Source organism: Morone saxatilis, unplaced genomic scaffold (assembly GCF_004916995.1).
Source record: "Morone saxatilis isolate NCDOM2014 unplaced genomic scaffold, NCSU_SB_2.0 Contig12, whole genome shotgun sequence".
Classification (NCBI taxonomy): Eukaryota; Metazoa; Chordata; class Actinopteri; family Moronidae; genus Morone; species Morone saxatilis.
The window spans coordinates 11,353,975-11,372,890 of record NW_023339674.1 but is presented as its reverse complement, the minus strand read 5'-3'; the positions used below and the strand labels follow the sequence as shown (position 1 = coordinate 11,372,890).

The 18,916-nt window shown below is 42.8% G+C and overlaps 1 protein-coding gene across 6 annotated transcripts in view; it reads left to right on the top strand.

Annotated features, from left to right (window-relative positions):
- LOC118321829 (ephrin type-B receptor 3-like) overlaps positions 1-18,916 on the top strand; it is a 60,998-nt gene that overhangs the window by 19,507 nt on the left and 22,575 nt on the right. For all 6 annotated transcript variants that reach the window (XM_035653353.1, XM_035653351.1, XM_035653355.1 and 3 more), the window contains exons 2-3: positions 10,305-10,369; positions 14,764-15,436. In XM_035653353.1, the coding sequence (XP_035509246.1) occupies positions 10,305-10,369; positions 14,764-15,436 (738 nt within the window). The remainder of the gene's footprint in view (positions 1-10,304; positions 10,370-14,763; positions 15,437-18,916) is intronic.

Here is an 18,916-nt window from a genome sequence, read left to right as displayed (position 1 = left end):
CCCTTCTGCCCCCCCCCCTTTGTTACCTTACTGCCTCCCCTGCCTTTCATTCCTATCTCTTTCTCTGCTTTGCTTCCCCCGTCTCTCTTTGAATATCGCTTCTTTTCTTCATCTCTTGCTCCCCCTTCCCTCCCTCTGTTTTTCCTTGACTCCTACTCTTCCTCCTTTTCTCTCTTTCTCTTTCTTCTTTTGCTGAAATCTACGGAGACTTACAAGCAACGCTGGTATAAATGAGTGTGCACTGAATTACTTTTTTTTTTAAATTACAAGCAGCCACACCCAAAGCTGGGAATTTCTCGCTCTCTCCTCTCCCCGCTTATCTCGACGAATAAACCCATATTCAATAGCCATTTCCTTTGTGCTGTAGCTGTGCAGGCAGGGAAGTAATGCATTGAAAATAGAGGAGACTGTTGGCACATAGTCTATTATTGTTTTCACATGGGTCAATCCTCATTCATTGCTTTTTTATCTGACGTGGATGTCCCATTTAAATTGCACTGCACTTAGTCAGTTCTGATTGGAGGCAATCACAGAGCAAATAGAGGTTCCCTTCCTTTTTCAAGGACATTTTAACAGTCTATTAATGGACATACACTGACCTTGGTGATCAAACATATGACGCTTCCGTTACAGCATGGCCACTCTCTCAACAAGTCTTTGCTCTTATTAAAGGACAAACATCTGCAGAAATGTGGGGGGTGGTGGGGGGGTAAAATATAAGGGGCAAATTATGGGCCAAAACCCCACTGGCAGACTTGATATGCTAAATGTGACTTGGATGGGGTTAGTGAGTCCTGACACTCACCTGTCACAATGTTAGCCTGCACCACTAATACCCAAAATCCCTTAGAGCGGCAGAGGCGCCAGGTGAATTTCTGCTCACCAACAGACACACACACACACAGACTAACATAATGCTGGAATGCTGTGCTCCTTCAGTAAAGAAAAAAAGAAAGAAAGAAAGAAAGAAAGAAAGAAAGAAAGAAAAAAGATAGATAGATAGATAGCAGTTTATGCTTGAGGTTGTATACATTATTTGTGTGTAATTGCAGACGTCTGCCTCTTACACCTGCATGCCTCACTTTGATTCAGTTTAATTAGATTTTTTTTGAGGATCCCAACATTTAAATGAGACTGCTGAGTAGGAATGAAACTCATTTCAAGTGTAATTAAATCACAGTATATCTTTCCCTCTTCTCGTTTGACCTTTGAGGCACTTCATATTTATGGCGTCTGCGTTGCCTCACATGATCCTTATCGGGGTTGCGAGCACGGTTTGTTCATTAGCTATATCCACTGAGGAACCATGAGAGCAGTCCGCAGGTTTGGTCAGACAAAGCAAATCAAAGAATATCAGCACTGTTTTATCTCATTGGGTAAATTACTCAACCCCCCTAACCCACCCCCTCCTTTATGCCTGTCTCTTTGTAGATGAACATATAATGAGGCAATTGTTAAACATCAGTAACAAGCTTTAAGTACATGCCAAAGTATATGGAATAGATGGATAAATCTGTTTAATTATATTTAAAAGAATATTTTTTCTTGAGTTCGTGCTGCATGCTGGTTGTATTGAAGAAAGAGTAAGGAGTATTTTAAGGAATTCAAGAAGCCTTTTTTTGTGTGTTTTGAAAAATAATGTCCTTTTTCTGTAACCTTTTTGTGATATACGGTAAATTGTCTGCAAAGCAGTTTGTTGTTCTTTTCCCTCCTACTGCAGTGCCCTCGAGCAGAGCTTTGAACCCTCCCATAGAAAGGAAGTCAGAACAAAGACAGAAAGAGCACTTTTTACAGCATATGTTATATATAGGTGTAGTTGAAAGCTAGGTAATGGTGGAGCTGATGTAAGGAGGCGTGTTGCTTGTTATTTTGGTATGTGACAAAGAAGTATTTTCACAGAAGTTAAAGACACACACAAAAGTTAAACATGCACTTATCTGTCTTCATGTGTGGTGTATTTGTTCGCTTTTCATCTGCGCGGCAGACTAGTAAATCAATCAGGGCTTGCTAAGCTTGCAGGTACACTATAATGTGTTTTAAATATGAACCGTATTCCAGGTATTGCTGCCCCCCAGGGAGCATGAGGTGAAACGGAATTAAATCAACAGCTGTGGTGTCACACGCACACACTCTATCATACATAAACACACACACAAATAGACACCCAAATTACTTTGCCTCGCTTTCTTTCTCACTCTGACTCACATAAACATACATACATGCACAAATACCCACAAAACACGACAAGGAGATCTGTATTTCCATATGGAGATCCTCTGGGCAAAAGCGAATCTGCTCCTCACTTGCTTGTTTGCATTTTACAGTTGGCAGAGTCATTTGCCAGAAATCAGATGATGGCATCTAGATGTCTCACGCAGAAGCATACGCTGCACCAGTCACACCGCGTTTGGTTTCAGCATTCTTAATTCATGACTAGGGTGTTATGCCTAAACAGTGTTTACTGTCAAGCGTACAGCATTGAATTTTATTGGTAAAATATCAAAACTCAGACTCAGTTATAAAAATGTTGTAAAACATTGAAAGAAAAAGAGAGGGAGAAAGAGGGAGAGAGAGAGAGGGAGAGAGAGATAATTTCCAGGAAAGGTTATAAGTGAGAAATCGCTTTGTTTTTGGTAAAGGTTGAGGCAATAGTTTCCATGTTAGGTGATGTAAACATTGCGTCTGCCGATTTCTGCAGAAGTCTGGTTCAGTGCCCGTTTCCTGGTGGTGGTTAAACACAGGCAGACCTGATGCCCTTAACATAATCATTTGCAAATGAGGAACAAGCCTTTCCAAAATGAAATGTAAGCGGTAAATGTGACAACAAACCTTATAAAATCATTGAATCTATGAAGAAATACTTTGTAGATTATTAGTCTGACTTATTTTAGAACCTATTTTAACTCATTAAAAAATCCAAGAAGGGAAATGGTTGTTTGCAGTGACAATATCCTCATTTCCTGTAAATGTAGGGGTTATATTTCCATTTCAGGTGATGTCAGGATCAAATATGTGGCCCCATGCTTGGTTTCCATTTGGAGCTGAGTTAAAGCACCAGCAGGCCTAATTAGATTTCATATGACAAGGCCAAACATTTCAGTGTCGTAAATCAGCAGGGTCTGGGATGACTCCTTCAGAAGAATATTTTGGCTGGGAATGAAACCCAGTAAACTTCACGTCACACAGGGAGGCACGATTGTAAAAAAAACCCAGAAAAAACAAAAAAAACAAAGGTGGTTAGGTCTTCTCAGACAAAGCCCCAGAGCTCTGTTATTAAGTCACCATAGTTAGCATCAACAGTTCTATAGAAGCAGCACACGCATGTGAAGATAGCTGTGTTTGTGCTGGGAAAAGGGGCAGGGAGAGACATAAAGATAAATGTGGAATGTTATGGACAGTGAACAAAAGCTTTCACATTCCCTTCTGAGAGCAAAATGTTAAGTGCAGCGCTCACAGTGTGGGAAATGAAGCGGTAACAGAAAGGTTGCAGGTCCAAAGCTCGCTTAAGTATTCAGCTGAAAACACGTCAGTCAGCTGTAGTTAAACTGCAGATCAATCTGCTGTGCTGTGATTACATCTTACAACTTCATTTACAAGCGAACAACAAAAAACAATTTGCTGATTAGATCGAGGGACACAAACAGCAGCGAAAATGATGAAAAGCAGCCATTGAATACTATTGAGGATTCCCATTGAACCTTTCCAGAATTGGATTTTTTTAAGGTATTCTAAAGTTCTTGTGTCAGATAGCAAGTGGCCAATAAAACAAGTGCTAATGGCTCACCCCCAACCGTGAATGTGTGTGTTTGTGTGTGTACGTGCTATGTTGTCAGTATTGTTGATGAAGGGGCTGTGACTTATTCAGTAGCAACCTGGAGCCATGGGACAATGCACACAGCTGTGAATGCTGGGTCTTGGGCAGGGTGAGGGGTTGGGTGGTTAACAAGGTTAAGTTGGGGATGAGAAGGGAGAAAATATACACATTCATCAACATGCACATATGAACACACACATACTCAGTGAGTGTTCAGTTTTTAGCATTTCCGTTTAAGTCAGTTAGAAAATATAGTTATCTATAGTGACTTACTCTGAAATGTAAAATAAAATAAGCTTCAATTCCAAAGTGGTCAACATTAGAGCGACGAATCCTAAGAGGTACAAGGGTAAGAGCCACAGTGACAATGCAGTAAACAAAGCAGAAGCTCCAGATACATTTATCAATGACTCAAAACAGGCACACGTACGATCATACTCATCATAGCCAGACGCCGGTTTCAAAAGGCTGAACACAAACACACACGTGCACTCACACACTCATTCAAACACACACATGCTGACGCACATGTATTCACACACACGCACACAGAGGCACACCTGGTTTTGTAGACGGCTGCCCTTAGGGCTACCTGTTCGTCAGATCCTCTGTGCTTTGTAATTAGGAGAGTTAGTGAGAGAAGGGGAGAGGGAGGGGTAGAGAGAAAGAGAGAGAGAAACGGGAGGGGGTAAAGACAAAGAGGCCCATTCCATCAGCAGTACAGGAACTAGACTAGACTTCATAACCCCTAAAAGAGGCAACACACTCATTGCAGCGCACACACACTCATGCACATATATGTAATTTTCAAAAAGCAGCTGCACTAGCTCACGATGTCCTCCTCTCTGCGATCAAAGCGCTTTCTTTTTCCATTTCAACTGCTTTGCTCCCTCAGAGCCTCTGATAGAAAAGAACATCATATTTGTTTTTGTTTATTTATCACAAGTCCCAATGTCATCGGGTAAGAGCTGCTTATCAGAAGTTGCCACTGCAGACAAGATGGGCCAAGCAGGCAGACAGGCAAAAAAAACGCCACGCTGTTACAACCCAAATAGTATTCAGCTCCGGGGGTATCTTTTGACGAGGGGAAAATAATTGAGGGCAGGGGCCCAGTGACAAATGCAGAGGGCAAAGACTTGCGTTCATTAGACTTCCCCATGGGGGGAGATGGTACAAAAGTTAGACTGAGTAAGAGGGAAAAGAAAAAATAGGAAAGAAAAGAGAGAGGCAGAAAGGTAGAAAGAGAGCTTATTTCCTAGGCATTGACAGCGCAACCCTGTTAGCACACACACACACACCACACACACCACACCACAACAAACACACACACACACACACAGAACAAATCTCTTAATGTGACAGCCATTTGCTGATGCTGACAGTGATGTTGTAGCAGCCCGAAGTATGTGTTGTGTGTGTGTTTGCTGGATGGAGAGACGGGGTGGGGGGTTTGTCATGGGGGAGGCGAGTCCGTTCAGGGAATTCCACAGAGGAATCACCTCCTTGGCCTGTCCCAATGTCGCAGCAACCCAATTACCGTGGAACTATGAGCTGTGTGTGTGGTGCTGTGTTGGGTGGCTGAAGGGGGACGGTCTCGCCATAAAATGGAGGGGACTTCTCCTATGGATCATCGCACCTCTGGGCTGCACAAAGGCAAAAAGGCTGTGCTTGGACAATTCTTGAATTTGAAATTAGCATCTCTCCTTCCTGCTCTCTTTTTTCCCGCAATCCCTCTTCCTCTTTTCTCTGCCTCGGCTTCCACGTTGGGCACGACAAAAAGCGGAGCCAACAAAGATAGCGGCACCAAAGCAATCAGCTTTTTAATAGCCGCTTAGATAAGTTTGAGCGTGGTCCTCGCTCTCAGGTTTGACACATTTTTCAGTGTTTCTGTGGCTTAAACAGAGGCTCAACGTGTTTGCAAACAGACGGCATAGTATTTTAATGGGAGTGGCTACCCCATGCAGGTTTGCCATGTGCTTGGTCTGTTTGAACTGTGGAAGGACCCAACAAAAAGCAAACTTCAGAGAAGAGGTGGGGAAGAAGTTTAATTAACTTAGAGGAGAATGCCTGAAGGGAGGATTTTTCAGGGAAGGAAAACCATTAAGGGGTTTTTAAAAAAAAAATAATATATATATATTACTTTTTTTTTTAAATCCTGCTGTCATCATGTTCCAATAATACGGCAGTTGCAAGTAGTGGCATGAGGAGAAGCCATTTTCTTTTGTACTTATACCAGGAAATCAAGGTAACAGGAAGCTATTACGTCAACAAAAGGCTTTTAGTTAACATTTCAAATGTCGCAAACACCCATATCTCCAAGGTTGTCCAGACATATTTTAGCTCCCCCAGGGTTTGGTTCAGGTATCTTTCAGTTGTCATCTGATGGGGTCACGCTAACAAAGACGAGCATGCTAAAAAGCTCAAAAGCATTCGCGGCTAGATCCAAGCTAAATCCCTCACCTGTCTGCTCCTTGCGTCCCGGGGACTTAGCCCTGTGAAAATGACTACACATTCCTTTCTCTCAATAATAGCCTTTCTTCCCCTTCTCTTCTTTCTGTCCTCCTCTCTTTTCTTTTCTTTTAAGAAGTCTGCTTGTTTGAACAAAGAAATATTTTAAGAGGCTTGTTACTCTGGCTGTGCTTGTGTGTGTGTGCGTGTGAGAGAGTGTGTGTTGGATGCGGCCATAGGGACGAATGCTTCAGTGCCCTCCCCTGTTATTAGACCTGCCCTGTCATTACGGGATTAGAGTGCAGGGGTTGGCTTTGCCTGTGTGTGTGTGTGTGTGTGTGTATGTGTGTGTATGCTTATATTTGCCTGTATATAATCTCTCCAAGCCTGTTTGTAATTTCTGGAAGTTTTCTCACACAATCAGAGGTCGCGGAGAAAACAAATGTCACTGCCATTTTTCCCCCAGCGCAAATCCCGGGTGCATTTGACCTCTGTCATAAATAACACCTTACTAAAACAATCCTCAGGTTAGTCAAACAGCGACTCGTTAATTGAAAAGTCTTTGTAAGCAGTAGGAGGTTGAAAAATATTCCCCTGTACGCCACATGTCACATCCATCACAGCACAGCGTGAAAAAACATAAGCACAGATACAGAGATCGGCAAGAAAAAGAGGAGGGAAGGAGAAAGAGCAAAAAGACAAGGGAAAAGAGGTCAAACCTATCACTTCCCAGTGGACGCAAGAGAGAGAGAGAAAATAGTTAGAGAGTGTGTGATAAAAGGGGGGTAGATGAAGAAAAAGAGATGGAGATTGGGAAGCAATGGGGAATTAGATCCATCATTTCACTGGGATGATGAAAAAGACGTCGAAAATGAATGAGAGAAAAAGTGAGAGTGCATGCGAGGAAGACGGATTAAACAGCCTTGTGCATCTTTGTATCCTGATCCAGTGTTACCTCCCACCTCTGCATGCTTCGCTCTCACTCTGTGTGTGTTTTATGGCAGTACATTTGCATGTTCATTTGCCTGATTTGCTCTTTCTTCACCCTGCAACCTACGATCTTTTTCTGATTTCACCCTACCAGGATTTGAAGTTAAAGTTAAACATGTGGAGCTAAAAGGCAAACAAGAGGGTTTGTGGAGGGTCTTATACTCACACTGTGGTTATTTCTCCCTCAACTTGTCCTTCTGGTTTTCTTTTCCGCCTATTTTTTTTTTCTTCTCATTCTCAGCCGGGCCCATTAGGCAAGCTGCCAGAATGGTCTTAGAAGCTTTCAGAGGTTGTTGTTTTAAAAAATACCTATCTCTCTTTAATCTGTCTTTCTCTCTCATCCTTTATCATCAAGTTTGTCGGTTTTACCCAACGAAAGCAGTTGCTTTGTGCGTGGGCATATACCACTTTATTTTCTGGTTTCTTTTGTTTCCTGTGTGTGTGTGTACGTGTGTATTTTCGGTGACTGCGCAGGTGTCTGAATTTTCTGTACGGTCATGAATATTGCAGTTTGCTTCTACTGGCCTGGTGTGTTTTTCACACACACACACACCACACACACACACACTCACACACCACACACACACATAAACATGGTCTGCAGAGACAAATGAGCATAACAGTCAACCGCATGCACATACACGCACCATGCACACACACACACACTAAAAGAAAGGGAGCAGCTGGGTTAGGTCGGGGTCATCTGGTGCTTTTGCTCTGGCCCATTGACTCAGGATTGGTGCTCCACTTTGGGCACAATGCAGGGCTTTGCACCAAATACACAAACTCATACAATTACCTTCCCACGCAGACATGCATACATTCATACGCACACACACAAACACACACAGAGGTTAAACAATGCAGATACATCGAGAAGGGAAGGGTTGCTGCACATGCACTCCCGAATGACCCACTGTCTAAACCACTGAGTCAGACTGCACAGCTGTGTGTGTGTGTGTGTGTGTTTTGCATATCTCTCTTTTTGCTATCTGGTTCTCGTTCTTTCTCTCTCATCTCTATCTTCCCTTCCTCTCACCTCTTTTACTCTCCTGGTCTGTCATTGTGTTTCACCGTGTTGTCATTTTCAGCAAGGTCAGCTCTAATGACAAGCCACACACACACAAGTACACACGACTCAGTCATAACAATAAACACCAGGCAGTGGAGGTGTATCATTTCCACCACACCGGCTTACCTACCTGCGTAGCACACAATGTCAAGGTATGAATCAGGGGGAAGTCCCACAGCCAATATGCACTGACACAGTTTCTGATGACAACACTAGTAGGCCCTTATTTGCTCAAGTGACAAATGTGGCTCATTTCGTCTGGTTACAAAAAGAGCTCTCGGCAAAAGCAGACTGCATCCGTGAATTATTTTAAAGCATTTCCACTAACAGCGCAGAGAGAATATTGGAGACTGGTAGGAGAGGAAGAGAAAGGAGTGTTTGTGACAAAGGTTGCAAGCTGGATTTGGCCCCATGCTGCTGTGAGTAGATGATATTCACTCCAGCTCCCAGAGCCACTCCCAGAGAGACATTTCTCACTGCGTAAACTGGCTCACAGTGAAGCTTCCAGACCATTTCGCCTGAGGGAAACAAGCCAAAGCCACATTTGAAATCTGACTGTACGTGTTTTTTGCAAGTGGGGTATATCTCCCTTTGGCAGGAACTCTCTTGGAAGTCATGTTTTCTCACCAGTGTAATAGGAATATACACATGTCAGAGAGTGTGTCACTCCGAGCATGAGGGGGTGGAATTCAATGGGAATTCCCAGCTGTAGGAGCATGCCATCTCTACAGAGCTAGACATAATTCGCAAGGGGTCTTTGAGTTCGAAAGTGTTTTCGTTTGTCAAGGCTGGTGCTCCTGAATGCAGCAGTGGTGGCAGCAGGTATTTGGAGAAGGGATGTTGAAATCCTGGGCTTTACTCTTTTATTTTTCTCCCAAGTCCCGTTTCCTGTCAGCTTACCAGGCGTTTTTTTTTTTCTAAGATGAAAGAGGTAGACAGTGGCAGTGAAAACTTCAGAGATGGTGGCAGAGTAGCAAAAGCGAGTTGAGAGACATCTTCAGGTTCATCCCCTGCAACTGAGGCTGAAAAACTGGAACATCTCACACTTCTTTCCATGACCAGCGACAGTGCAAGCTCACTTTCTGGCAGTGCTGTTTCATCATCTTTTACTATCTTGTAGAACAGCACAGTGGTTGAGATAATAACGGTAGCTGCATACTGCGCCCTGAGCGCCAGGTAGTAAAAGATTCAACATTTATAGTCTCCCTTCCCCGCTCTCACAAAGCCGGCGCCATTGCCAGCAGAAACAAGAGAGTGGAAAATGGTGAGGAGAAAGGGGTTTTGCAGAAGACTCCATTTTGTGCGTGTGTGTATATGATGTGTGTGCCGAGAGACTGGCGTGAAAGTAAGGTAAACTTGAAGTATTGACAAAAAGTAAATCCAATTGAAGTGTATTGACCTCTGTTCCGCTCAAGAGCTCCTCTTTTGTGACACCTAACTTTATAACTCCCCCTCTCCATTCAAGCCTTCTGTTCTGTCGGGTTATATATCTTGTGGAGTTTTACAGCCTGTTACTTACTCCATGTGTGTGTGTGTGTTATCAAGTGTGTATGTGTGTGTGTCTCGCAGTGCCCTGTGGGAAGCGGAACCATTTCTCAGTAAGAGTCACTGTTGTTTCCTTTCCCCTGTATAAAAGCAAACGTCTAATTGAGACTAATTAGCCAGACAAGGAGCTGCAATAAAATGTGACATAATACCTCACAGATCAACCACCTTCATCTCTGTCTCACTCTCCCGCTGTCTCTTGGTCTTCCTGTCACATGCATACAGTACTTCTTTGTATAATTGAATCTAATCACTCTTAGCCCGGCTTTTTGTCACCCAGTTATTATTCAGCCAGTTATCTGAGAACAACTTTGGTCAATGCATCTTATGTCTTCCGCCCGACACGTTTTATGACATTGTTTTTCTATTGATCTCCTCTGTCGCTGTGTTCCTCTTTTCCTGACCTGGTTGTTTTCTTTCTGCTTCCGTTTTCAGAGACACTGATGGACACGAAGTGGGCCACGACAGAATTAGCCTGGACTGCACACCCTGAGACCGGGGTGAGTTTACTGAGAGTGTGTGCCTTTGTGTGTGCGTGTGTAGAGTAAGACTGATTTTTTTTTTAACAAAGACACATATGGTGAAAGAGAAGAGATAACTGTGTACCCCAACATAACTGGCGTTGGATTATTCTTTGTAATTTAAGTGTTATTTTATACACATGTTCATATCTGGACAGTAACTTTGACTGATTGTTTCTGCATGCCACTTAGAGGTCTTGCCCTTCATCAGCAAATCACTCTACAGGATATGTTTTAGGATTCAACAGGATGTACTTTTTAGCATGCAGAAAAAGATAAACTGCAATCCAATTTCACTGACCCGCACAGATGTTCCCTTTGCCTTGCCTCACTGCACTTAAAACGTGTGAAAAACACCAGTTTCCTCATGAAATAACCCTTTAAACACTGAAATATTTCTTGCCGTTGACCCATTGCACACCCGGGCATCCAAATCTACCACACACAAAGTGCCACTGACAGCCTCATCTTGCTTTCCCATGTGGTCTCTACAATGGCCTAAAGAGGAGCAAAAAGAGTCTTGACCCCTCCTCAGCTATACTTCAAAGACTCCTAGCACTCCTCCCCTCGCCTTTGTGTGGCCCTCTGACTTGGCCCTTGTGTTTTGAAAGGTGGGCCCCCATTTTTTACATTTTGTTTTTACCCCAACGCTTTTGCAGCAAGATTCCACCCAGCTGTTGGAAGTCGCCCGCCCTCCGTATTCTCCCCTTCCTTTACTTCCAAGTAACTAAGCACTAATGAAGCTAGACACACTAGCCACCTCAGCTGCAACAATCAGTTGGACAAACCCCCTCACAGCCGTTTGTGCCTTCCTTCCCTCCTCCCATTCGTCCATCTTCCTTTGCCTCCCTCTACCCCCCTCCTCCTCATTAAGCTACAATGCAGCAGCAATGCTCCCATCAGTCCCATGCGGAATGGCATGGGACGGAAAAAAACGCCTCCCCGTTTCTTTTCCAAGCAATCCGGCAACAGATGCTCCTTTTCAAAACATATAGATACAGTGGAGAGCCTTTTGCACTCCAGATTTCCCACATTACCAACTGAAAGACTGGAGATGAGTTTCTCCATCGCCTTTTTTTTTTGTTTTTAGCAGAAAATGTGCCCCAGACAGTGGTTGTCCATGTGTTATCTTCCCACCCTTTATATGTACCCTGCTTTTATTTTTCTCTCACTCAAGAAAATCAGCCCCCCCTCTTGTTCGTCTTTATGCACAATGTATTGTATGCGTTTTTATGTGTAAGCTTTTGTGATCTTGCAGCGGGAACTTCGCAGCTTGTTTTTGTTAGGGGTGACGACGAGTACTTAAGAGGAACCGATACAGTGACTGAAAGGACAAACAAAACAACATACGGAGAGAGCTAGAAGGGAGGGGGAGAGCGGTGGGACTGAGATTAAGTAAAATCCAAAGAAATGTCCATACAGAGAGTAGGAGACAGCATATAAGAGAAAAGGAAAATCAATTTCTAAGAAAAAATCTTAGATAGACTCACTCACAAACAGACTACACACTCTCTCCAAGGGATGCTGCCCAGCCAAGTCTGAGTCACAGCATCTCTGTCTTGTTTCAGAGTGTTGCACAACACATACAGATAAAGCAACAGATATAAAGATACACAGAGGGAACATAAGCTGTGTCTGTTGGTGACAGTGAAACCAGAGACAACCGGCATATAGGTGCTACTATTAATGCCACCACTCTTTGTGTAAAAGCTAAGTGTGAACGCCATTTGTGAATGTGTTTCTGTAAAAGCACACACTACGCACTCACATACTACATTATGTACGGGCATGTATGTACATGTATACCATGCTTTCACCTTTGTGTCTGTACTTTGGTATGTGGATTTCTCAGTCTCATTGTCTGCATCTATCTGTATAGCCTGTACCATCTTTGGGCATCATGCATGTTTGTGTTGCTGTGTGTGTGTGTGCACATCAACACCTATCTCAAGCTGCACTGTGTTGCTTGAATTTCTAATTTTCCCAGTATTGTGTGTCTTTGTCCATATATAGCTTATCGTATCATTTGTCTTCCAAAACAGATGGCCGATGGAAGGGAAATTCCACTTTATAGCAGGGCTCCCCTCAGACCTAAAATGACACCCACAGGGTTTTCCATAAACATACACTGATAACAATATAAGTTAGTCAGCTTGTAGATGTAATAACTATTGTTAGTGTATCACTGTCTGCTTCACAGGCGCCCAGCATGCTAAAACATGTTATGAACAAGCTAAAATGTCCTTTAAATTAGCCCTGGAGAGCTTATTCATACCAACAACAAACAGAAATATAAAAGCACTCTAATTGTTAGCGCTGAGTTTGTTACAGAATTTCAGCTAGTGCTAGTTAATCTAACTTGTTGCAGGAGACTCAATAAAAAGTCTTAAAGTACAGCACAACCTGTTCTTTATACTCTATTCATTTCTGTTGTTCCGATTAATCATAGTTTTTCCAAAATATAGCAAAATATATTTTTCCAGCTGGGCTTTGGACCTCCAAGGAGGGAAATAGTGCATCACGTCGTTCATTGTCATCTGAAAGTGAAATTTAAAGCTTTGATTAGAAGGGACAAAACGAAAATGGAGTGCATCGCAAATCTTGCATAACGATTCATCTTGTTTGAAATCGATGCCAAGAAACTTGACCCTTTTTCACATGACCTACTTAATTCATTCAGGCTTGGTAAGCAGGCGCTCAGAGTGTTTGGCCACTGGTGCGTGTCTTGGGGGGATGACCTCTCTTTAAACACACACTTACACAAACAGCACACACCTACACATACATACACTCAAACAAACACACAGAGAAAGAACACATTCAGGCAGAGACAAACTCACACAAGCACATTTAAACAAACACACACAACCTCATACACACACACCCACAAACACTTGGCTGTATTGCACTTTTGCAGTGGGTGATTTATTACACCAAACTAAATACCCATTGACACTTCATGCTTTTAGCCATCTCATTGACCTGGCTGGTGATTATCGATTCCCTCTGGTCGCTTCCTTCTCTCTCGCTCTCGTCGGGCCATCGTTTTAATGCCATGGCCGAGCTACGCCCATTCTCCCTCTCTCGCTCATGGCCTCCAGGGTCTTGGATGAATAGCCTTGTCTACACCACATCCATATCACAGCCTTAATTAAGATGCTCAGAGCTCAGATGGAAACAACTGGCTCTGGAGAACAAATTGGTGCCTTTATGCCAGAGTTTCGAGACAGTCAAATGTTCCGCGGCAAACCTCGGTCCCGAGAGAGCAACCATTTAATTTTGTTATAGATGTATCTTGGCATTTAAAGTGGCAAGGGGAGTGAGTGATTTGAAAGACCATCCTGTAATCAGAAGGTCACAGGTTCAATCTCATGGATTTAGATAGCAAGTCCAAAGACAGCCATGTAAAGTAGTACAAACGTTTATTACTTTTTCTCTTATCATTTTTTATTTATTTTATCTTATCTTATTTTTATCTTCATATTTTCGTCTTTGAATACTTTAATACATTGCCATGCCTCATGCAAAGCACTAGGTGCTAGGCAAATAAACTTGCCAGGCCTTGGCTTAGCTAAAACATAAATGCACTCTGTTTGTCTGATAGGAAAGGAGAGCAGATCCCTCAGCACACACGCACAAAGATATATTATACACACAGGAATCGCTATTTGAAGTGAAATGATTTAATCGTGGTGTCCTCATTCGAGATTGAAAAATGCATTAGATTACAGTGTCTCACAGCAAAGCTTTTACAGTCTAGTTTGCTTGCGCTCATTTAATGAAGCTGGTAATCAAAGTTTAGAAAATTTAATCCCATTTTATCCAGAGTAATTCACCCCCTGGGTACTGTAGTAGCATTGAAAGATGTAGAGGACTGTAAAAACAGAAAAGCATGAAGGTTAACCAGCGCCTTTTCCCTGCCTTTATTAGAGGACGTTGCGATCATTGCTCTGTAATTGAAGCGTAATTGGTTGTGAAGCAATGTGGCTGCTACTTCCAAACAGATATGAGGTAAACATGCTGTGCTGACTCTGTGGTGAGGAGGTGACAGGTTGCTGTAATTGTGATGAATTTGCAGTCCTTGTCCCTGGCTTTTCGCTACACTAACCAGAGATGAAAGGCGTAGCATGGCAAAGGCAAGAGAATGCAATTGAAGTTACCCAAAAAGCAACAAAAAAAACATTGCTTTTTTCTTTCTTGGTCTTAACCTCTGCCCTTTTTCTTTCATTCTTTCTCTATCATGCAAAGTGCAAAGTAAATATAGCAAGGTGTATGGAGATGGGTGAATGTACATTGCCGAATTCAGAGGCAATATGTTTTATAACATTTACAGTCTCTAACCTGTTTATGTTTTTCTTTTACTTACTTTTCAGTGGGAAGAGGTGAGTGGCTACGATGATGCCATGAATCCCATCCGGACGTACCAAGTCTGCAATGTACGTGAGCTCAACCAGAATAACTGGCTACGCAGTGACTTCATTCCACGAAAGGATGTGCTGCGTGTATATGTAGAGATGAAATTCACAGTGCGTGATTGCAACAGCATTCCTAACATCCCAGGCTCCTGCAAAGAGACCTTCAACCTCTTCTACTATGAGTCTGACTCAGACTCGGCCACAGCCACCAGCCCTTTCTGGATGGAAAACCCTTATGTGAAGGTGGACACGATTGCCCCAGATGAGAGCTTTTCCATGCTTGAGTCTGGACGTGTAAACACAAAAGTTCGAAGTTTTGGGCCATTATCCAAAGCTGGGTTCTACTTGGCCTTTCAGGACCTTGGTGCTTGCATGTCACTCATCTCAGTTAGAGTCTTTTACAAGAAGTGCTCCACAACCATTGCCAACTTTGCCGTTTTCCCAGAGACAGCAACTGGGGCTGAGGCAACGTCCTTGGTCATTGCACCAGGAACTTGTGTCCCCAATGCCCTGGAGGTGTCCGTGCCACTGAAGCTTTATTGTAATGGAGATGGCGAGTGGATGGTCCCTGTAGGGGCCTGCACATGCTCTTCTGGTTTTGAACCAGCCATGAAGGATACCCAATGTCAAGGTGAGTGTTTTCACAATAGATATTCTAGGTAGGTCCAGGATTTTATTACTCAGTGGTTGTGACGGTGGATTAATCTAGAGGCTAGGGAGACATAATTCAACAGGGTACATAAGGCCCTATGCCAGCTACTGAATTCACCAAGGGCAAGTAATTGAATTTTTTAAAAACCGACAGAGAACTGTGCTATTTTGTAGCTTATTCCATAGTCTTGCAGTACTGGAAGATGGTGGTGGGTTTGGAGGGATTTCCCTGTGGCAATCAATAATGTATCACATTATTGCTGCTGAGAAAAGTTACATTTACATTTTAGCCACATAGTATCTGATGGTTCTACGCAGAGTGAATTACAATGAGTGAGTAGTAAGGGGTCAAAGTCTTGCTGAAGGACACTTCATCTCGATATATGTGGACACACTGATTGTTGGAGAGATTGAATTGGTATTGTTTCAGCTACAGGTTACAGCCTCAATCACTAGATTGTCCGGCTGCCACATTATTATGAGCCATTTATTTACCCTGTATTCTTTGACACATCAATCCAATGACAATTGGGTAGAATAATACACACTCAATGACACTGTCAGCAACCGGCTGTTCACTTCTCTGACCTCAGTTTTGCCTGGCAGCTGGTTGCTAAATAAATGGAAATGCAGGAGAGGCTGTCTATTTCTGAGAGCTGGGAGGCCCTATGATGGTTTCAGGTCTGATGGAAAACATGACAGGTTCAAAGAGGTTGAGAGCAAGGTGAATTTAAACAGCCATGTCTTGGCTAAAATTGAGTGCAGGTGATGGCAGGAGGAGAGCGAAGGATAAATGGAAAATGTGCATGTGTTGAGGGGTATGGGGGCGTAAAATTAGACTTAGGTCAAATGGAGAAAGCAGAATGCGAGAAAGAGAGACAGAGGGAGGGGAGCTGGTAGGGTTATTGATCAGCGGGGTTGAGTTTAAGGTGTCTTTGCATAAACAGTTTATGTACTGTATGGTTTGCATGTCATCCTTGCCTGGCTGACTAGGTTGAGAGGGTTCATTCCTTTTCTCATAGCAGAGAGAGATGAGACTGAGAGGACATTTAGTTCAGCACCCATACAGGTTATCAGGCAGAGTGGGTGGCTACTTTACACTGGCAGCTTCTGGCGGACCCTAAATATTGAATCTGTGCTCACCTTTAGAAGGAGAGTGTGTTTGTATGTGTGATAGAGAGAGAGAACATAGTAAATCTGAAGCATGGTGTGTGTGGTTAAAAACTCATTTGTTTGTTCCTGGCAGCCCAAGGTTAAAGCCCTGGCGACTGGGCCCTGATAAAATGTTCTCTAATCAAGCTTCACTGAAAACTACAAGGGATAAATCTCTCTTCTCCTGAGGTCCACTCTCCTTTTCTCAATTCTCCCACTATTTTACTCCTTACTCATTTCTCATCATCTATTTACAGTGACTCTTCCGTTCTCTGCTTTTGTGTCCTCGTCCCAACATGCAGTATCTCCTACAGCTGCCTTTCTCTGTACTAGTCTGTACCTCCCCCCATTCCTTCCTAAGCTGAAGGCCATTGGTCTCATTAATACCCCTTTAGTGTTACAGTAAGGATGTCTGCTTTAATATTAATCGATGATCCTTTTTTTTTGTCTTTCCACTCATTTACTGCACATTTTTCACCACCAATATTCTTTACTTTTTTTCTTCATGCTCCACACTTTCCAATTTCAGCATACATTCTAATCAGTTCCTTAAGCTCTATGTTCTGCATGAGAGGATAAGACACAGGGGAGTGGGGAAGGGGGGGGGGGAGCGCCTGCAGGATTAGCATTTTCTATGTTTCCACCTCTTCCACCTCTCCCTCCATTTTTCTCTAGCCCCCATGTCTCTCTTTCTTCCTCATTCTTTAGTGGTTTCTCTAAGGGGAAAATGGATGAAAGGAAGAGGATGACCCCTTTACTTACTGGAAATGATTGATCAGCACTTTCAGTCTTTCCCTTTAAAAAAAAAGCCTCTTCTAATGGGAGTGCTCCCTCAACATCTTCTGTTAGGCTAACATGTACAAAAACCAATATTCAAACCCTGCGAGAAATTGCTTATGGTTTACTTTGTGTTGCATGAACTTAAATTAACTTGGGTCATGGTAGCAAGTCCCACCTGGTAAAACTCTAGGTCGTTTCTTATCTGTATATCAAGCAGTACTTCCTGTTAGCCAGTGGTGTGGATGACTCTGATTAATGGTGCAAGAACAAATACACTCAGTGCTAATGTACACGGTGCAGTCAACTGGTGGTTTTGTGCTAATATTGAACTTTCAAAAACGGGGAAAACAGCAGGAGCAGGAAGTGGTCCGCTGTAGATTTGACCTCCAACCTTGGTTGTTTTCAGCACTGAGCAAAAAAACAAACACAGGAGCTATGGTGATAATTATCATTCAGAGGGACAAACATAGCACTGTGTCCTTGACATTGACGAGCTAACGCACTAGTGGGTCAGCTAATCAACTGGCCCCTGTAAACTTTGGCTGTCTTACCTGCTCTCGTCTTTTTTATTAAGCACTGCGGCAAACTCATTCATCTTTTAACAAGACAGTTTATCAAAGATATGGAGCCTGCCAAAGTGTTCTGGACACAGTGCCGCTGTCAGTGTTTCCCTGTATGTCTGCAACTTATCACCTGAGTTATAAACGTCCAAACAGCTGCTATAAATGGAGACAGGGCAAATACAAAGGCTAGCAGTGTTTTCATCTGATTAACTAGGCTTCACTGATCAACTACCAGTTTAGGTAAAACTATGCTGAAGGTAGTTTTGTATTGGTCTGTACAGGAAATGACCTTAAAGACAGAAAGATGCAGACATACTTTTTGAGAAAAGCCTTTTTGTATAGAGTACACTGAAGTGACTTGAGGGCAGGATATTGTGTGTGTTTGTTTGTTTGTTTGTGTGTGTGTGTGTTTGTGTACAGACATGTATCTTTGCACAGTTTTTTCACAGGCCCATGTTTGTGTACACATCAGCATATTATGTGTGCCTCTCTGATTTTATGTGTGTATGTTTATATGTATTTCATAAAAGACTGAATTCAGATGAAAGCAACATGCCAGCGTTTTAGCTCTGAGGGTTGTGTATGTAATTTGGGTTGACAGTCTCTTCGTGTGAGCGTGGCTTTATGCAAACAGCTATATGCTGCTCATAAACCCCTCTCCCTTTCCACTGTTGTCGAAAATGCACTCTCCATAAGTGAGGGAAATGGGAACATGTGGGGTTGAAGGGACAAAACCAAATCATGTGCACATGCACATATGTACATAAACAAACACATGCTAAACACATCAAATAAGACATTTTAATCATGTCTACCAGTGAGCTGGAACAGTGTTTCCAATGCAAGCAATGTGACCATAAAATGAACCACTACTTAAGACATTACATCCTGTTGTCAACACGTGCTAAAGCTAGGGATTAGAAAAAGTAACATTTTGTATTTTCGTTCCAGAGAAAGTGGAAAAA